At 48.8% G+C, this 14,759-nt stretch overlaps 1 protein-coding gene across 4 annotated transcripts in view; it reads right to left on the bottom strand.

Moving 5' to 3' along the window:
* DDX25 (DEAD-box helicase 25) overlaps positions 1-14,759 on the bottom strand; it is a 1,022,381-nt gene that overhangs the window by 532,241 nt on the left and 475,381 nt on the right. For all 4 annotated transcript variants that reach the window (XM_069617288.1, XM_069617290.1, XM_069617287.1 and 1 more), the window contains one exon: positions 8,245-8,359. In XM_069617288.1, the coding sequence (XP_069473389.1) occupies positions 8,245-8,359 (115 nt within the window). The remainder of the gene's footprint in view (positions 1-8,244; positions 8,360-14,759) is intronic.

Raw genomic sequence — 14,759 nt, 5'->3', positions numbered from 1 at the left:
CCAGTCCAGTCCATCTTCCGGGTCTTAGGCATCTCTGCAGAAGGTCACAGCAGTCCCAGCCACGCCCGCGCCTCCGTGGGAGCCAGGTGAGCGTTACATCGGCGTCGAGCGTGGCGCCGATTGCAACACAGGCCTCGAGGGCGTTGCCCCAAGTGTGTCCTTCGACGGCCTCGGCCCCGAAGTCTTCTTCGAAGACCTCACAGGCTCCGACGGTCTCGATGGCGTCGAGGACCGGGACCCGGAGCAGGCATGGCTAGAGCGATCCACCTTGTGCGACCAGGACCTCAAAGGTTCCCGGTGATCGTGCCGACCGCTCGAGCCCAAAGGCGTGCGAATGGTGGCTCTAGCACGTTCCCTGCCGGCGCCTTTCGACGGCGCGGACAAAGCAGAGCCCTGCGACTGAAAAATCACCAACATCTCCTTACGAAATTAATCCCATTCCGCAGGAGAAGAATACTTGTTGGGACAAGCAACCCGCTGACGGGCGGAGTCCTAGGACGAGGAAGGCGACCGGTGACTGCGCTTCCGGGAGTGCCTCGAAGAGGCAGATAAGGGAATAGTTTCTTACCTGTAACTCCATTTCTCCAGCATTGGTATCTTTCATGGATTCACATGCTTAGAATATTCCCCGTCGTCAGACTGGGACCCCTCAGTACACATATATAGCCTTTTCCAATAGGAAAATTTCCGACACTTTTGTGTCCTAGCTACGTCCTTTTAGGACCCGCCTACGCATGCTCCGTAGGCTGTCCCCGTATAAGAGGCCCGCTCCCGCGGTTCCCCTTCAGATTTCGGCCCCTTCAAAGTAGGAAGGGTTAAATTTATCAAATACATTACATTCCGGGGAGGTTGGCGGGCGCATGTGAATCCATGAAAGATACCAATGCTGGAGAAATGGAGTTAAGGTAAGAAACTATTCCCTTCTTCAGCATTGGATCTTTCATGGATTCACATGCTTAGAATAGATTGTACAGCAGTAACACTTGAGACGGCGGTGAGAATGTAATGTAATATAGCCTCAAAATACTACACAATGCATATGTACAGTAGGAATAAGTTACCTCATATAACCTTACCCACATAAAATAAACTGTCATTAAAAAGGTAGACAGATTCTCCACAGCGTGGAGCTTACCTTACTGAAACAGATGGCGCAGGACAGCTCTTCCCATCTGCACCTCGTCCGCATGCTGCCTGGCAAGGCAGTAGTGGCGGGTAAACGTGTGGGGCACTGACCATGCCGCAGCTTGGCATATGTCCATCAACGGAATTCCTGCCCATAAAGCTGTTGAGGAGGACATCGATCTTGTAGAATGGGCTCTAGGATGTCCTTGCAGTGGCCTTCCGGCCTTAGAGTGACAAAACGCAATCGTCGATGAGACCCATCGAGCCAATCCTTGTTTAGAGATTGCTTTTCCTCTCGTCGACGGACCATATGCGACAAACAGTTGTCTAGTAGACCTGAATTCCTGTGTACGATGTAGGTAAAATTTCAGAGCCCTCTTAACGTCCAGGGTATGAAGAGCTTTTTCTGCTGCCGATGATGGTGTGGCGAAGAAAGTAGGGAGAACAATGGACGAGTGTTTGTGATACACTGTCGGAACTTTTGGGACGAACATAGGATTAGTTGCCAGGACTACTTTGTCCTTAAAGAATCTTAGGTATGGCGGGTCTACGACCAGCGCTTGCAGTTCCGAGATTCTTCTAGCTGATGTGATAGCAATCAAGAATGCCAACTTCCACGAAATGAATTTTATGTCGGACGTGGCCATAGGCTCAAAAGGTGGTTTCATTAAGCCTGCCAACACTGTGTTGAGACTCCAAGTCGGGGGGAAAAGCTCGAAATAAACCCCTCATGAAGTGTTTTACAAGTCTGTCGCTAAATAGAGGAGACGACTGCCTTTTCCTTGTGAACCTCGAGATGGCCGCCAGGTGCACCTTTATCGATGTGAAGGATAATCCCCTCTCCGCCAAGAGGAGCAGGTAAGGTAGAACTTGTTCCGGCGTCACCGACAATGGTTGTAGGCCCTGTTGTCCCCTACACCATTCACAGAACCGCCACTTATAGGAGTAGGATTTGTTTGTAGAAGGGGCTCTAGCCGCCTGCAGAATTTTTTGCCAATCCTCCGAAACGTCTAAAGCACCGAACTCCGAAAAGTCAGGAGCCAGACTGTAAGGTTGAGACTGCCCGGGTCGTGATGCCACACCGTGCCTTTGTCCCGGGATAGTAGGTTCGGGACTTTCAGAAACCCTATGGGATGTTCCAGCGACAGGTGAAGCAGGTCGGAGAACCACGGTTGCCTTGGCCAGTATGGTGTCACTAAAATTACCCGGCAATTGTATCTGCGTATCCACTGTATTGTCCTCCGTATGAGGGGGAACGGGGGAAAAGCATAGAGAAACATGTCCGTCCATGGGAAGGAGAATGCCTCCCCCCTGGAGCCCTCTTGAGACCATCTGCTTGCGAATTGCTCGCATTTCTTGTTGTCTTTGGTCGCGAAGGCGTCCAGAGGGGGGTGACCCCATTTCTCGAACACTCATCAGGTGAACTGTGTCCATTTCCCACTCATGTATCTGGGCCATGCTTCTGCTGAGGGAGTCTGCTTGGGAGTTCCTCACTCCCGGAAGGTGATGAGCCACGATGGAAATTTCGTGCTTTAATGCCCAATGCCATGTTTTCTGGGCTTCTATGGAAAGAGTTCTTGATCGCGTCCCTCCTTGTTTCCTCAGATAAAACATGGCTGTTGTATTGTCGGTCAGTATTCGTACTCGCGAGCCCTTGATGTGTGGTAGGAATGCCTTCAAGGCCCATCGTACTGCTCTGAGCTCTAACACGTTTATGTGTAGGAGTGACTCCGTTGGACACCAGCGACCTTGCGTTTGGAGAGCACCCATGTGAGCTCCCCATCCGGTTAGGGACGCATCCGTGACTATGGTTCGCTGAAACTCCGGCTCCTGTAGGGGTACGCCGTTGTTCAGATTGTGGAAACTCTGCCACCACTGAAGGGTCCGAAGCAGCTGGTCGTCGTCGATGGTTCTCTTGTCTGACCACGATCCTTGAGCCTGCGTCCATCAGTCCGCGAGGAATTCCTGGACTGGCCTCATGAATAGGCGACAGTTTTCCACCAGATGGATGCAGGATGCCATGGCCCCTAGGACCAAAATGTATTTTCTCACTGAGATCTTGGTGTTTCGCCGTAGTCGGCATGCTTGATTGAGTCTTGAGGTTCTGTCGAGAGAATGTTTCACTAGCCCTAACTGGGTCTCGAACTGTGCCCCCAGGAATACCAGCGATCTCGATGGCTGCAGAGAGGATTTTTCGAAGTTTATGGCGAATCCCAGCTGTTGTACAAGCTGCAAGGTGGCTTGTAAACTTGTGTTGGTCGACGCTGGGGAGGATCTCCTTACCAGCCAGTCGACGAGGTATGGGTATACATGGTGGCCTTGCTTCCTTAGCCAGGCCGCTACTGGAGCCAGGCATTTCGTGAACATTCTGGGGGAGGTCTTGAGCCCAAAAGGAAGAACCGTGAATTGGTAGCGAGTCCGCCGTATTACAAATCTTAGGAATTTCCTGTGTTTCCGACACATTGGAATATGGAAATACATGTCCTGTAAATCCAGGGATGCTAGAAAATCCCCCTCTTGAACGGCGCGGATCACTTCCTGCAGAGTGAGCATCTTGAATTTTAGGCTCTTTAAAGACTTGTTGAGATCGCGCATGTCTAAAATGGGAAGCCATTTGCCGTTCGGCTTTTTTACGACAAAATATCGAGTAGATTCCTTGACCTCTCTGTGATGTTAGAACTAATTCTATCACGCCCTTTGCTAACATGAGTGTTAGCTCTTGTTGCAGTATCTTCAGATGGGAATGAGCGGTGAACGCAGGTGGAATTTGCGGAGGGCTGTGTTTGAATTGTAGAGTGTGTCCGTTTCTTATAGTATTCAGCACCCATTGATCCGTCGTTATTCGTTCCCATTCGTCGACATATGCTGAAACTCTTCCCCCCAGAACGGTGTGTTGTATGTCACTGCTGATCTTTATTTTGCTCGTCTCTCGACGACGACGGATGATGGTCTTTTCCTGTAAGTCTGGAAGTTCCGGCGACGGTTTGCCGTTTGGGAGGCACGTCTGTATCCCTGGGAGGGGTAAGCTGATCTGCCAAAGGATCTGTCTCCAGATGCAGAGAATCTTGAATTACCTGAAGCCCCTCTAAAGGGACGAAAAGACTTGTAGTTTCTGCCACTCTGGAGGGCACCCAATGAACGTGCCGTGTCCGAGTCCTTTCATTCCCTTTAGGGCTTCGTCCACCTTCTCACCGAAAAGAAGGTCTCCCTCAAAGGGCATATCTAAAACTTTGTATTGTACTTCTGGCCTGAAGTAGGTACACTTAAGCCATGACTGTCGACGTAATACAACCCCATTATTGACTTGCTTGAAGCCTCACTCAGCGAGGTCCACCGCAATGTTTATTGCGTGATTTGAGGCTTCCTCACCTTCTCGGACGAGTAACATCGCTGCCCTCCTATGCTCTTCCGGAAGATGATCAAGCAACGGAGCTAGCCTGTGCCACATCTACCTATCGTAACTGGCAACAATTGCCAGAGAGTTTGCGGCCTTTACTGTGGTCGCTCCCACGGATAGCACTTTTTTGCCAAAGGCATCTAGGCGTCTCGCTTCGTTCTCAGGAGTCGTCGTGCACTTGTGCTGGGCCTTAGCCTTCCTCGCCGCTGCTGCCGCCGACACCACCGAGTCTGGCGTTGGTTGGGAGGATAAATACTTGGGGGTAGACTCTGGAGCCTTAAACTTTTTTCCAGGCGTCCTTTCACTGCCGGCTCTGAAAATGGGTGACGCATTGTCTGCAACCCCTCCTTCCATACATGGCCTAGTATTGGTATCGAGAACACAGACCTTCTCTTACCCATGTGGTCGAACAAAAAAACAGTCCTTTTTCTGTTCTTCCTGGGACAAACCAAATTCTTTGCATGCCTTTTCCATTATAGAATGGAATGACGCAAGGTCGTCCGGAGGGGACGGGTGAGCTGGGCTTCTAGGGGTTTCCAACTCCACCTCTGACTCTCAGGTTGGATCCCTGGAGGGGGATGATGAGATATCCGACATGGCTCCCTGACTCCGAATCTGGCAGCTCACCTTCCTCTTGTGCCAGTGCTGAGATTGGCGTGCGTAGGTTGACGGGACGGGCCCGGCTCGTCGACGGGTGACTGTGGCAGGTTTGCCTGAGGTAGTCTCTGGTCCAACGACTGTAACAACGACTGAAGCGTGGACAGAATTTCCAACAACAAAACAGATTGAGGATTGAGAAGAGGGGCAGATACCGGTATAACGGATCCCCTCGTCGACGACTTGTCCGCCACTCGTAGCCCTAGGTCTGCTGGGCCAGCTATTCTCTCATTCTCGTCCTCCGAGGACAGCAACACAGCCTGTTCTTGTAGTAAAGTATCCGGGGGGGATCGGATCAAAAACTTCAGGCCTCCAGCCCTCCTGTAGAACCTCCGTCGACGAGGCTATCGTCGACGTCGTTGTCGGTGGGACGGTGGATGCCACCTGCGTAAGTGGCAGGGTGGAGGCCGATGACTGGGCCACCGTCGACGACGGTGACTTAGCAGGTGGTTTTGGCGGTCCCGCCTTTTCCACACTTGGCTTGCTTTTACTCGACCCTCGACTCATGGTCGATCTATGATGATCGCCCGAGGAGGATTTCCTTTCCTTTTCATGCTTTTTTGATGAAGACGATTTCTTTGACGAGGAGTCTCTAGTTGAGTGACTTCCAGACGACTCTTTTTCCGTCGGTCGAGATTTCTTCCCGGTGGTTCCGACAAGGTAGTGCGGCGTGATGTTTTCGCCGATTGTGTGGAGCCTACCTCCGAAGGGGGGTATGCCCCCGCTCCATCATTCAGCCATGCCACCAGTCGTCGACTGCGGTCTGAGGGTTTTTTGAGAAAACCCTTTGCATATGTCGCAGTTATCCGCCGAATGATGAGGGTGGAGGCAATATATACAATCCATATGTCCGTCCCCCTCGTAAACTTTTTTCAAGCCGCACGTCGCGCATGGGCGGAACAGCGCTTTTCCTGACACGGAGGACATTTTCTGTACTCAAATTCCAGTAATGCAACCTTGTACAAAATAGTAAGACAACGCGAGGCGATCCCACTACTTTGGAGACGGTTGAAATCTGAAGGGGAACCGCGGGGGCGGGCATCTTATACGGGGACGGCCTACGGAGCATGCGTAGGCGGGTCCTAAAAGGACGTAGATACGACACAAAAGTGTCGGAAGTTTTCCTATTGGAAAAGGCTATATATGTGTACCGAGGGGTCCCAGTCTGACGACGGGGAATATTCTAAGCATGTGAATCCATGAAAGATCCAATGCTGGAGAAATGGCGGGACCCACTCCGGGACCGAGACCCCCTGGATTTACGCCGACAATGCAGAGAGTCGCCCCTCGAATAGTTGGTTGAAAGCCCAGTGGATATCGATTTCTGGGGCTTGGACACCCTACCGACAGAAAGCTGCTTCTTACGCTCCCGCCAGGCCTTCGATGTTAACGACTGGCAATCGTCACAATCGTCCGTGGTGTGGTCCTTACCGAGGCACCAAAGGCAGGCGTCGTGCGCGTCCGTCAGCGACATCTTGGAACCGCAGTCCCGACACTTCCTGAAACCCAGCCGCGGGGTAGAAGACAAAGACAGCAGTAAATCTTCACAAATAAACTGGTTCGAAGAACCGATAGAATAACCAGAAGAACCGAGGCGCACTGAGATCTCCGAAGCGAACGCGTTCGCGAAAAAAACTGAACTAAAGCTACGGGTGTCATGCGTCCTACTTATAACATTCTGTGACATCGGCTCGACGAGGCCCTCGAGGACAGCATATCGGCGTCATTGACGCAGGACACAGACGCCGAAAATTTTCCAGAGCAGCACAGCTGTGGTGATTACCGGTCATAGATATGGAATACGTCGGAGGAACCAATCCCCTCGAAACAGTGTTTAAATCACAGTAAAATACATGAGTGGGAAAAATGTCTCACTCTCTCCAGATTGAAAATTAAAAAGTGCTAGAGTCCAGCAAAAGTGCTGGAGGTCTCTAAGGTAGAGAGGAATTATCACATTTCTGAGAATTCTCCCCAACACATTCCTTCTAAGGAGTTCGAAATTTAACAGAAGGAAGCAGCAACTATGTTTTAAGGAAGTCTTTCAGCAGTAAGCAAAGGCTTACAGGTACTTGGGGAAACACTGGAATGGGGCTCATGTAGAAAAACAGCTTGCATGCTGTAGGCAGAAATGTATTAATGAGTCGTCTGTTTCCTTCTAGGTCTAAAGATCAGTAACTCTTCAGGAAAATCTCAAGGTGGCAAGGGCGACCAGCAGAGACCCATTTTGTTATTTTATCCACTTCCCCTTTACCCTTGGATTTGCTTGCCCAGCAATTGGAAATCAAGGATTGTTTGGTCAGCTAGCCTAAGGGGTCTAGAGGGCTTGCAGGAAATGTCAAATAAAAATACCCATTCTTGCCTGCAAAGTCCAGTAACATGCAAATGGTAACCGCCCTTCATAAAATCAATCACCAATGCAAGTGGACTAGTAGATTTTGCGGGCCTTGAAAACCCTAACTAAAGCTGCTTGCAATTTTCCACAATTGTCTCTTAAAAGCTATCAAGTACAAAATAGGCATTTCATGATTTCATTCTGCTCACATCTAATTAAACAGAAACCCGTTTATTCTTTTAAAGTACTAATGCCAAAAAAGCATGAATGGGTGAAGTAAAGTTGGGGGCATGCAGGGCTATGACACTAAATTAGATGGAATGGGTCAGCTGTTTGAGATGGTGCTGCAAGCTATGAATTGGAGAGCAAGTGGTTCACAAGTGCCATAGGGAGCATGTTCCACAGTGTGCCACAATGAAACTAAAAGCTTGGCAACCTTTCATAAACGTCAGAATATTTAATCCATGCTGGGCTTTGGAGGATATAAACCAGCTTTAATTATCTTGATCTCGGGTAACCGTTGGATAGCAATAAGCCCATAGAAGGGCTCTGAAGTCCACTTGCACCTGTCAAGCCACAGTATATTTAACCTTTCCAGCATCGTATGTAATCAGACAGGTCAGGTAGAACCTTTTGCCACAGACTAGGCACAATTGTGACCTAACATTTATTCATAGAACTAATAAAGTATGAAAAATTACAAAAGTAAACTGGCATAATCCAGAGTACTTACGTCGGTTTCCTCGTACTGCATAAACCACTGAGATATCGGTACAAAACCTTCCCATCTGTTCAACTACACTTCCAGTCTGCAACGCCAACTCAAATGTAGGACACAGGCACAAGCACTTATGGGAGAAAGAAAAATAGTGAAATGTTTTTACTTTGCTAGTAGGAACATAATGCATATACACAATTCTAGAAGACGAAAGGGCTGAAAATAGAAGGTTACATAGGCCAACCAAGTAAAAAAACGTACTCCTGAAACTCAAAGGAGTTGGTTGAGATACATTGGATAACTATGCGCATGCAGGGCTACAGTACAAGTGAAATGCCCTGTAAATAGAAAATGTCCCTCTCGGAAAAGAGCAATGATCACACTGCTAGAATGCTGGTATGAGCTGCATATTCAAAATACATCCACCATAATCACAAGCTTGGAACAAGCACATTTTATTCTACAAGGGACATCAGGAAACCTGTGAAATATCGGTACAGATTAAGACACTGAGAAGTAGGTTATAGTAGGTTATAGGTTCACAGGTATCAGTCAGGATGCTGCAGGTAAAACGTACCTAGATTGTTTTCTTTACTTTTAGCAATCAGTCACATGATCGTCTAAGTTGCATGCAGCACGATAGACACCCACCAGATTCAGTCACAGCTCACGCCACATCCGACACTCCCATGAACATTCATTCAAGATTTCGCTCAACATTCATTGAGCTACACAAGCACAGAGCACTTCAACATCTGAACTTCAGAAACATGGTACGCAGGAAGCAGCCCTACAAATGACAGATGTGAATAGATGCTGACTCCAGGCTCTTTACGATTACTGCAAGTAGATTTATTCCAGCTTCTTAGTTTCAGTTACACTTATAAGACACATAGGACATAAGCTAGGACAACACCGGCTCCCATCACCCAGGCAGGCCAGCTGTAACTGCCACTACACAGAACTCTCACTCAGAACATTCCATCATTCACTCATCAACATTCCATGCGAAATCACAAACTACCTCACATCAGACAGGCACTACACAACACACCTCCCTCCTTTACCCAAACCACACAAACGGAGCACTTCACATACAGGCACTACACAATGCACCTCCCTCCTTCCCCAACACATGTACAGTGACACCACCCACAGACGACACTTCCACGTCAACTCCCCACCAACACATCAGAACAGACTGCATTCCCTGAACCCGTCACAAAATTACCATGCTCCCTCCTTCTGTTCCTGCAGACAGACAACTGGGCTCTCACCCCAGGACCAGACCAACCCGGACACTGGGCTACTTCACGTACGTCCTAACACCACTGCAAAATTTCTTCGCCACCTACTACCCACCACCAACATCGCTGGTGTCCAGGCTGCCAACCTGGAACTCCAGCAGGCCTCTAGACTGCCAATCTAGAGCACAATTGGACCTCAAAGCCCCCAAAAAGCCAACCACAATCTCACACCAACAAGCAACTCACATAGTGGAAACACAACATCATTAAGTTCAAACACCTGTGCACTCGACAAACCATTCACATTCTACCAGACCATGTTGTACAAACCTACCAAACACATAGGCAACGGTGGCCACACACTCCCAATGCCATCAACACTTACGGGTAAAACTAACCGCTCCCATCCACTAAGATGACATCCTCACACAAGTCGGACCATTGAACCGATTGCATCGAACAAAATCCACACTAAACACCACAAGCAACATAGAAAACAATTTTCTCATCACCTTAGGACACCACCACACTCATTCCAATGAGTCATTTCCAGGCGTCCCCATCTACCCCCCAGCCACCAGCGACATACTGTCCCCTGTGGATGAGAAGGGTAACAAACCGTAGAAGGGGCACTACCTCCCTTTAGAACAACCACAACATTGTTCAACCTTTACCCAAAATCAGGTAAGCTCCATAAACCAAACCCATCTCCAAACATGACAAAAAAAAAAAAAAACAGACCTTGTACTAAAAGAGCATAGGCGCTACCACGCTTTAGAACACCAAATGTCTGTTCAACTTCTACCAAATAAGGTAAATTCCACACGAGACCAATAACCAAAACAGGAGGACAACCACCTACCACACACTACATTGTGCAAACCACACCAAGCACACATTAGCCATGGACTGACTCCATCCCAAAATATGAATTGCTTATTACATACGTCACATGAATCAGATTGACACATGCATTCCAAAACCATTGAATGCTGTCCTATGGTTTGCTGTGAATATGAAAACAGCTTAAAACTGAAACATTTTAACATGACATACCCAAAACCATATTTTGCCTTAATCAAGTCAAAAATCAAACCAAAACCTTATGGACCTACGAGTCCATAGCCACTTTTAGACTCCATCACAAAGCTAAAAGTCCATAGCCTTTTGAGGCTCCTACGTAAACCTAAAAGTCCATACCCATATAAAGTCACTAATGACGTGCGCAATATTGCTGAAAATCCTCAAATTGATTAAAGCCATATCACACATACTCATACAACCCATCATGCACTAATAGCAACGGATGATATGCACATTAGTGTCCAGTGTGTCATGGTGATTGGCACTCCAAACCTGCAATTCCTCAAGAGATTATGCTTAATACCCTAAAACACCACATACCATACTTCATTTAACTTTTTCATTTGCACAACTAAACAAATGTAGCTATAGATACATATGTACCTTCCATAACCATGAACCTTTTCTGCATCCAATAAGTGCACACAGGTACCTAATACAACCATCCACCATCCTACACCTTAAATGATAGCCGCTACCCGACGCCTCACTAACAGACGGATCGGCATGTGGCACAGACACCCCATAGTACACCGGCCAAAAAAATGTCATCGCAACCTCACTGTTGGCTGTTACCAGGCATTTCATTAATATGTGATGAAACGGCTTCTTTACACGGGTAGTTTCCATTCGCTTACAATTCCTCACTTTACAGTAACACAAAGGCTTCCCATTCCAGTTTACCAGTTCAACACCCCTCAAGTTGAAAGCACGCTGGATGTTTCTGTACGCCTCACCACATGGGGCGGAGCAACATATAGTTTCCTGCGCAGCATTTCAATCCAGCCTTCCGGATACAATCACGCGACAACGTCACATTCACTACTCCAGGAAGGGAATGGAGTTACTTTCCGTAAAAAGGTCCTTTACTCAAACCAGGCCGCTTCCCTTCCCACTCCATCGCTGCACAGAGCACACAGACTTCCGTGGAACAAACAACTGCTCCGGATTTACACTTGCATACTAGGTAAGTGGAACATTAGCAGATCAGCGTTTCTATCCTTCGCCGACTCCCCAGTCACCAGTGTGACGTCATTAGTCACAAACCCACTGTGGAGCAGTGCAGATCTCCCACTGACCAATGGTCAGTATGTTGGGTGCTGACATGGAGGTCCACATCCCGAGGTCACTTATTGCACTGCGACCCAAAGATGGAATTCGATAAGTAGCAACGCCAGGAAGACCACTGGTGCCATGGTCCTCCCTTATGAGCTATGGACAAGCTCCACCAGCAGCTTGAAGTCTCCAATGCATAGATGGGACTGCTTCCCTCTCCAGGCCCAGGACTCAGCCCTGCTTGCAGTTCATGGGCACTTCCCATGTGGGCACCTGGAAAAAGTTCCCCTAACATCATTGCCTCCTGCAGATCCCCGTCTCCTGGTCCCTTCCTGAAAGGGCAGCTTCAGTCTCCTCCTGTGGCAAACACGTAGGCCGACACAGTGCAATGTTACAATTGTTCAGGAGGACCAGCTCCCTGTCCAGCCCCTGGGACTCCGCTTCCCTTGAGCTGCTGATCCCTCCTGGTATGGGGGCCCCTTCCCTGTTCCTTTCCCTGCGCCCTGGGTGATGGGACTTACTGGTTTTGGGGGCGGTGTTGTCCTCCTTCCAGCTTGTCCTGGTCCTTCCTGCACCCACCGGAGCAGGGTCCTTCACCTTGTAGCACATAGATTCTCTTTTTTCCAAGACCGACTCTTCGCCAATAATGAAAAGATGCTGACTCTTAAGGATTACTTAAAAGTAGATTTATTCCAGCTTCTTAGTTCCAGTTAAACTTAGAAGACACATAGGACATTAGCTAGGACAACACCGGCTCCCATCACTCAGGCAGGCCAGCTGTTAACTGCCACTACACATAACTCTCACTCAGAACATTCCATCATTAACTCATCAACATTCCATGTGACATCACAAGCTACCTCACATCAGACAGGCACTACACAACAGGATGAATTGGCCAAATCTTCTCCCCAGAAATGGATATATATGAGAAGAACAAGTTACTTTCTTAACTGGTAACATTCTTTCGATGGGACGGTCCGACCACGTATTCCATATCTATGATAGTAATCACCACAGCTGTGCTGCTTCGGAAAGTTTTTTGGCATCTGCGGCTAAGTAGGACGCACGACGCCCATAGCCTCAGTTGTAGTTTATTCCCAGAACGTGTGGCACCAATCTTCTGCCAGTATGAGCACAGAAAGCCTTGCGGAAACGTAAGCTGCAATCGCATAAGAAATTCTGTAGCGGGTCAGGTAGGAACGGAGTGATATGGAATAAGTCGGACCATCCCATCGAAAGAACGTTAGCAGGTAAGAAATGGCTTGTTCTTCGAGGGGATTGGGTCCTCCGACGTATTCCATATCTATGACAGACTCCCAAAGCAGTACCAACGTATGGAGGAGGGAAAATAATTTAGAATATAGAAATTTAGAATGCCCAATTAAATTGCAGAGTAAAGGACCACCTTGCTAAAGGCCAGATCGATCCTGCCCATGGATAGAATCTAGGGAGTAGTGTCTTACAAAAGTATGGACCAAAGCCCACGTGGCTGCTTCACAGATGTTACGAATAGGAACACCCCTGTGCAGGGCAGTAGAGGCAGCCATACCCCTAATAGAATGGGCCCGTAAGCCTACCGGAGGGTCCTTAACCGCCAAGAGGTAACATTCAGAAATTGCCAAGATAATCCATCTAGACAAAGTCTGCTTAGTAACAGCTTGTCCCAAACGCCTTCCAGCGTAACCTTTAGAGCTGATCATCCACTCTGACCCGGGACATGCGTGAAATGTAGAAACTTAAAGCTCTCCTAGGATCCAAGCTATGGAGCCTCTCCTCTTCCTTACCAGGATGCGGAGGAGGAAAAAATGCCGAAAGAATGACCTTCTGGCTTAAATGAAATTCCGAAACAACCTTCGGAAGAAAGGAAGGACGAACTCCAAGGACAGCCCTGTACTTATGAAACACTGGGTGGCTTAACAGAAAGTGCCTGCAACTTACTCTGAGCGGAAGTGACCGCAACTAAAAACACAGTTTTAAGGGTTAACAGTCCCAAAGGACAAGAATGTAAAGGCTCAAATGGAGCACCCATTAGGAATTTTATAACAAGGTTCAAATCCCAACCGGGCACCTGGAAAGGTGACAGCGGAAACACATTAGGGAGCCCTTTGAGAAACTGAGAAATTAAAGGACTCTTGAAATAAGGACACTCCTCAGACGAGCGCTTAAATAGGGACAGCACTGCCAGGTAACCTTTAATGGCACCCACTTGCAGACCCTTGTGGGCAAACGAAAACAAAAAAGACAGAACCACAGGAATGTCACATGATAAAGGATCCGCATTCTTAACCCTGCACCAGTCGCAGAACTTTCTCCAACGGCACAGGGACTTGGTCGCAGGCCGTCTGGCCGAAAGCAACACCTCCATCACGTCTTCAGGGACGTCCCAATCCTTATACCTCAACTTTTCAGAAGCCAAGCGTGAAGGTTGAGGGATCTGACCTGGTGGAGGGCAGACGGACAAGTCAAGAAGGTCCGGGTACCAAGTTCTCCGGGCCCATGCCGGAGCAATAAGGATCATCCGGGAACCGAACCTCCGTAACCTCCTCAGCACTTGTGGGATGATGGGGACTTGAGGAAACGGGTACAGCAGTGGGAAGGACCACTCCACCACAAACGCGTCCCCAAGGCTCCTCTTGGAGGAAATTGCAGCGAGCAGAACTTTACACACTTCCGGTTGACACTGGAGGCGAAGAGATCCACTTGTGGAGTCCCCCAAAGGGCAAAGTTTTCTAGGAGAATCTCCTCAGCCAGCTCCCACTCGTGAGAGATCGGGCTCTGCCTGCTCAGAGCGTCTGGCGTCTCGTTTTAGTCTCCGGCCAGATGAACTGCCGAGCTCGAAATTTCCTGCTGGATGGCCCAGAACCAGAGCTGCATCGCCTCCCTGCACAGAGGGAGTGACCCTGCCCCCCCCCCCTTTTTGTTGAGGTAGTGCATGGCCACTGTTGTCCCTCAGAATCAGGACCCTCTTCCCTCACACAGTCGGCAGAAAAGACTTCAGGGCAAGCCTGACGGCCCTCGGCTCCAACAGACTGATATGGAGTCTGGACTCCGATGGAGACCAACAACCGCTGACTGTCAGCTCGTTGGCATGAGCTCCCCATCCCTTGAGGGAGGAGTCCGTCACGATTGTCATATCCGGCC

Source organism: Ambystoma mexicanum, chromosome 9 (assembly GCF_040938575.1).
Source record: "Ambystoma mexicanum isolate Mex_15411 chromosome 9, UKY_AmexF1_1, whole genome shotgun sequence".
In the NCBI taxonomy this organism is placed as follows: domain Eukaryota; kingdom Metazoa; phylum Chordata; class Amphibia; order Caudata; family Ambystomatidae; genus Ambystoma; species Ambystoma mexicanum.
Note: the sequence above shows the minus strand (reverse complement) of the source record. Positions and strands in the feature narration are given on the sequence as shown.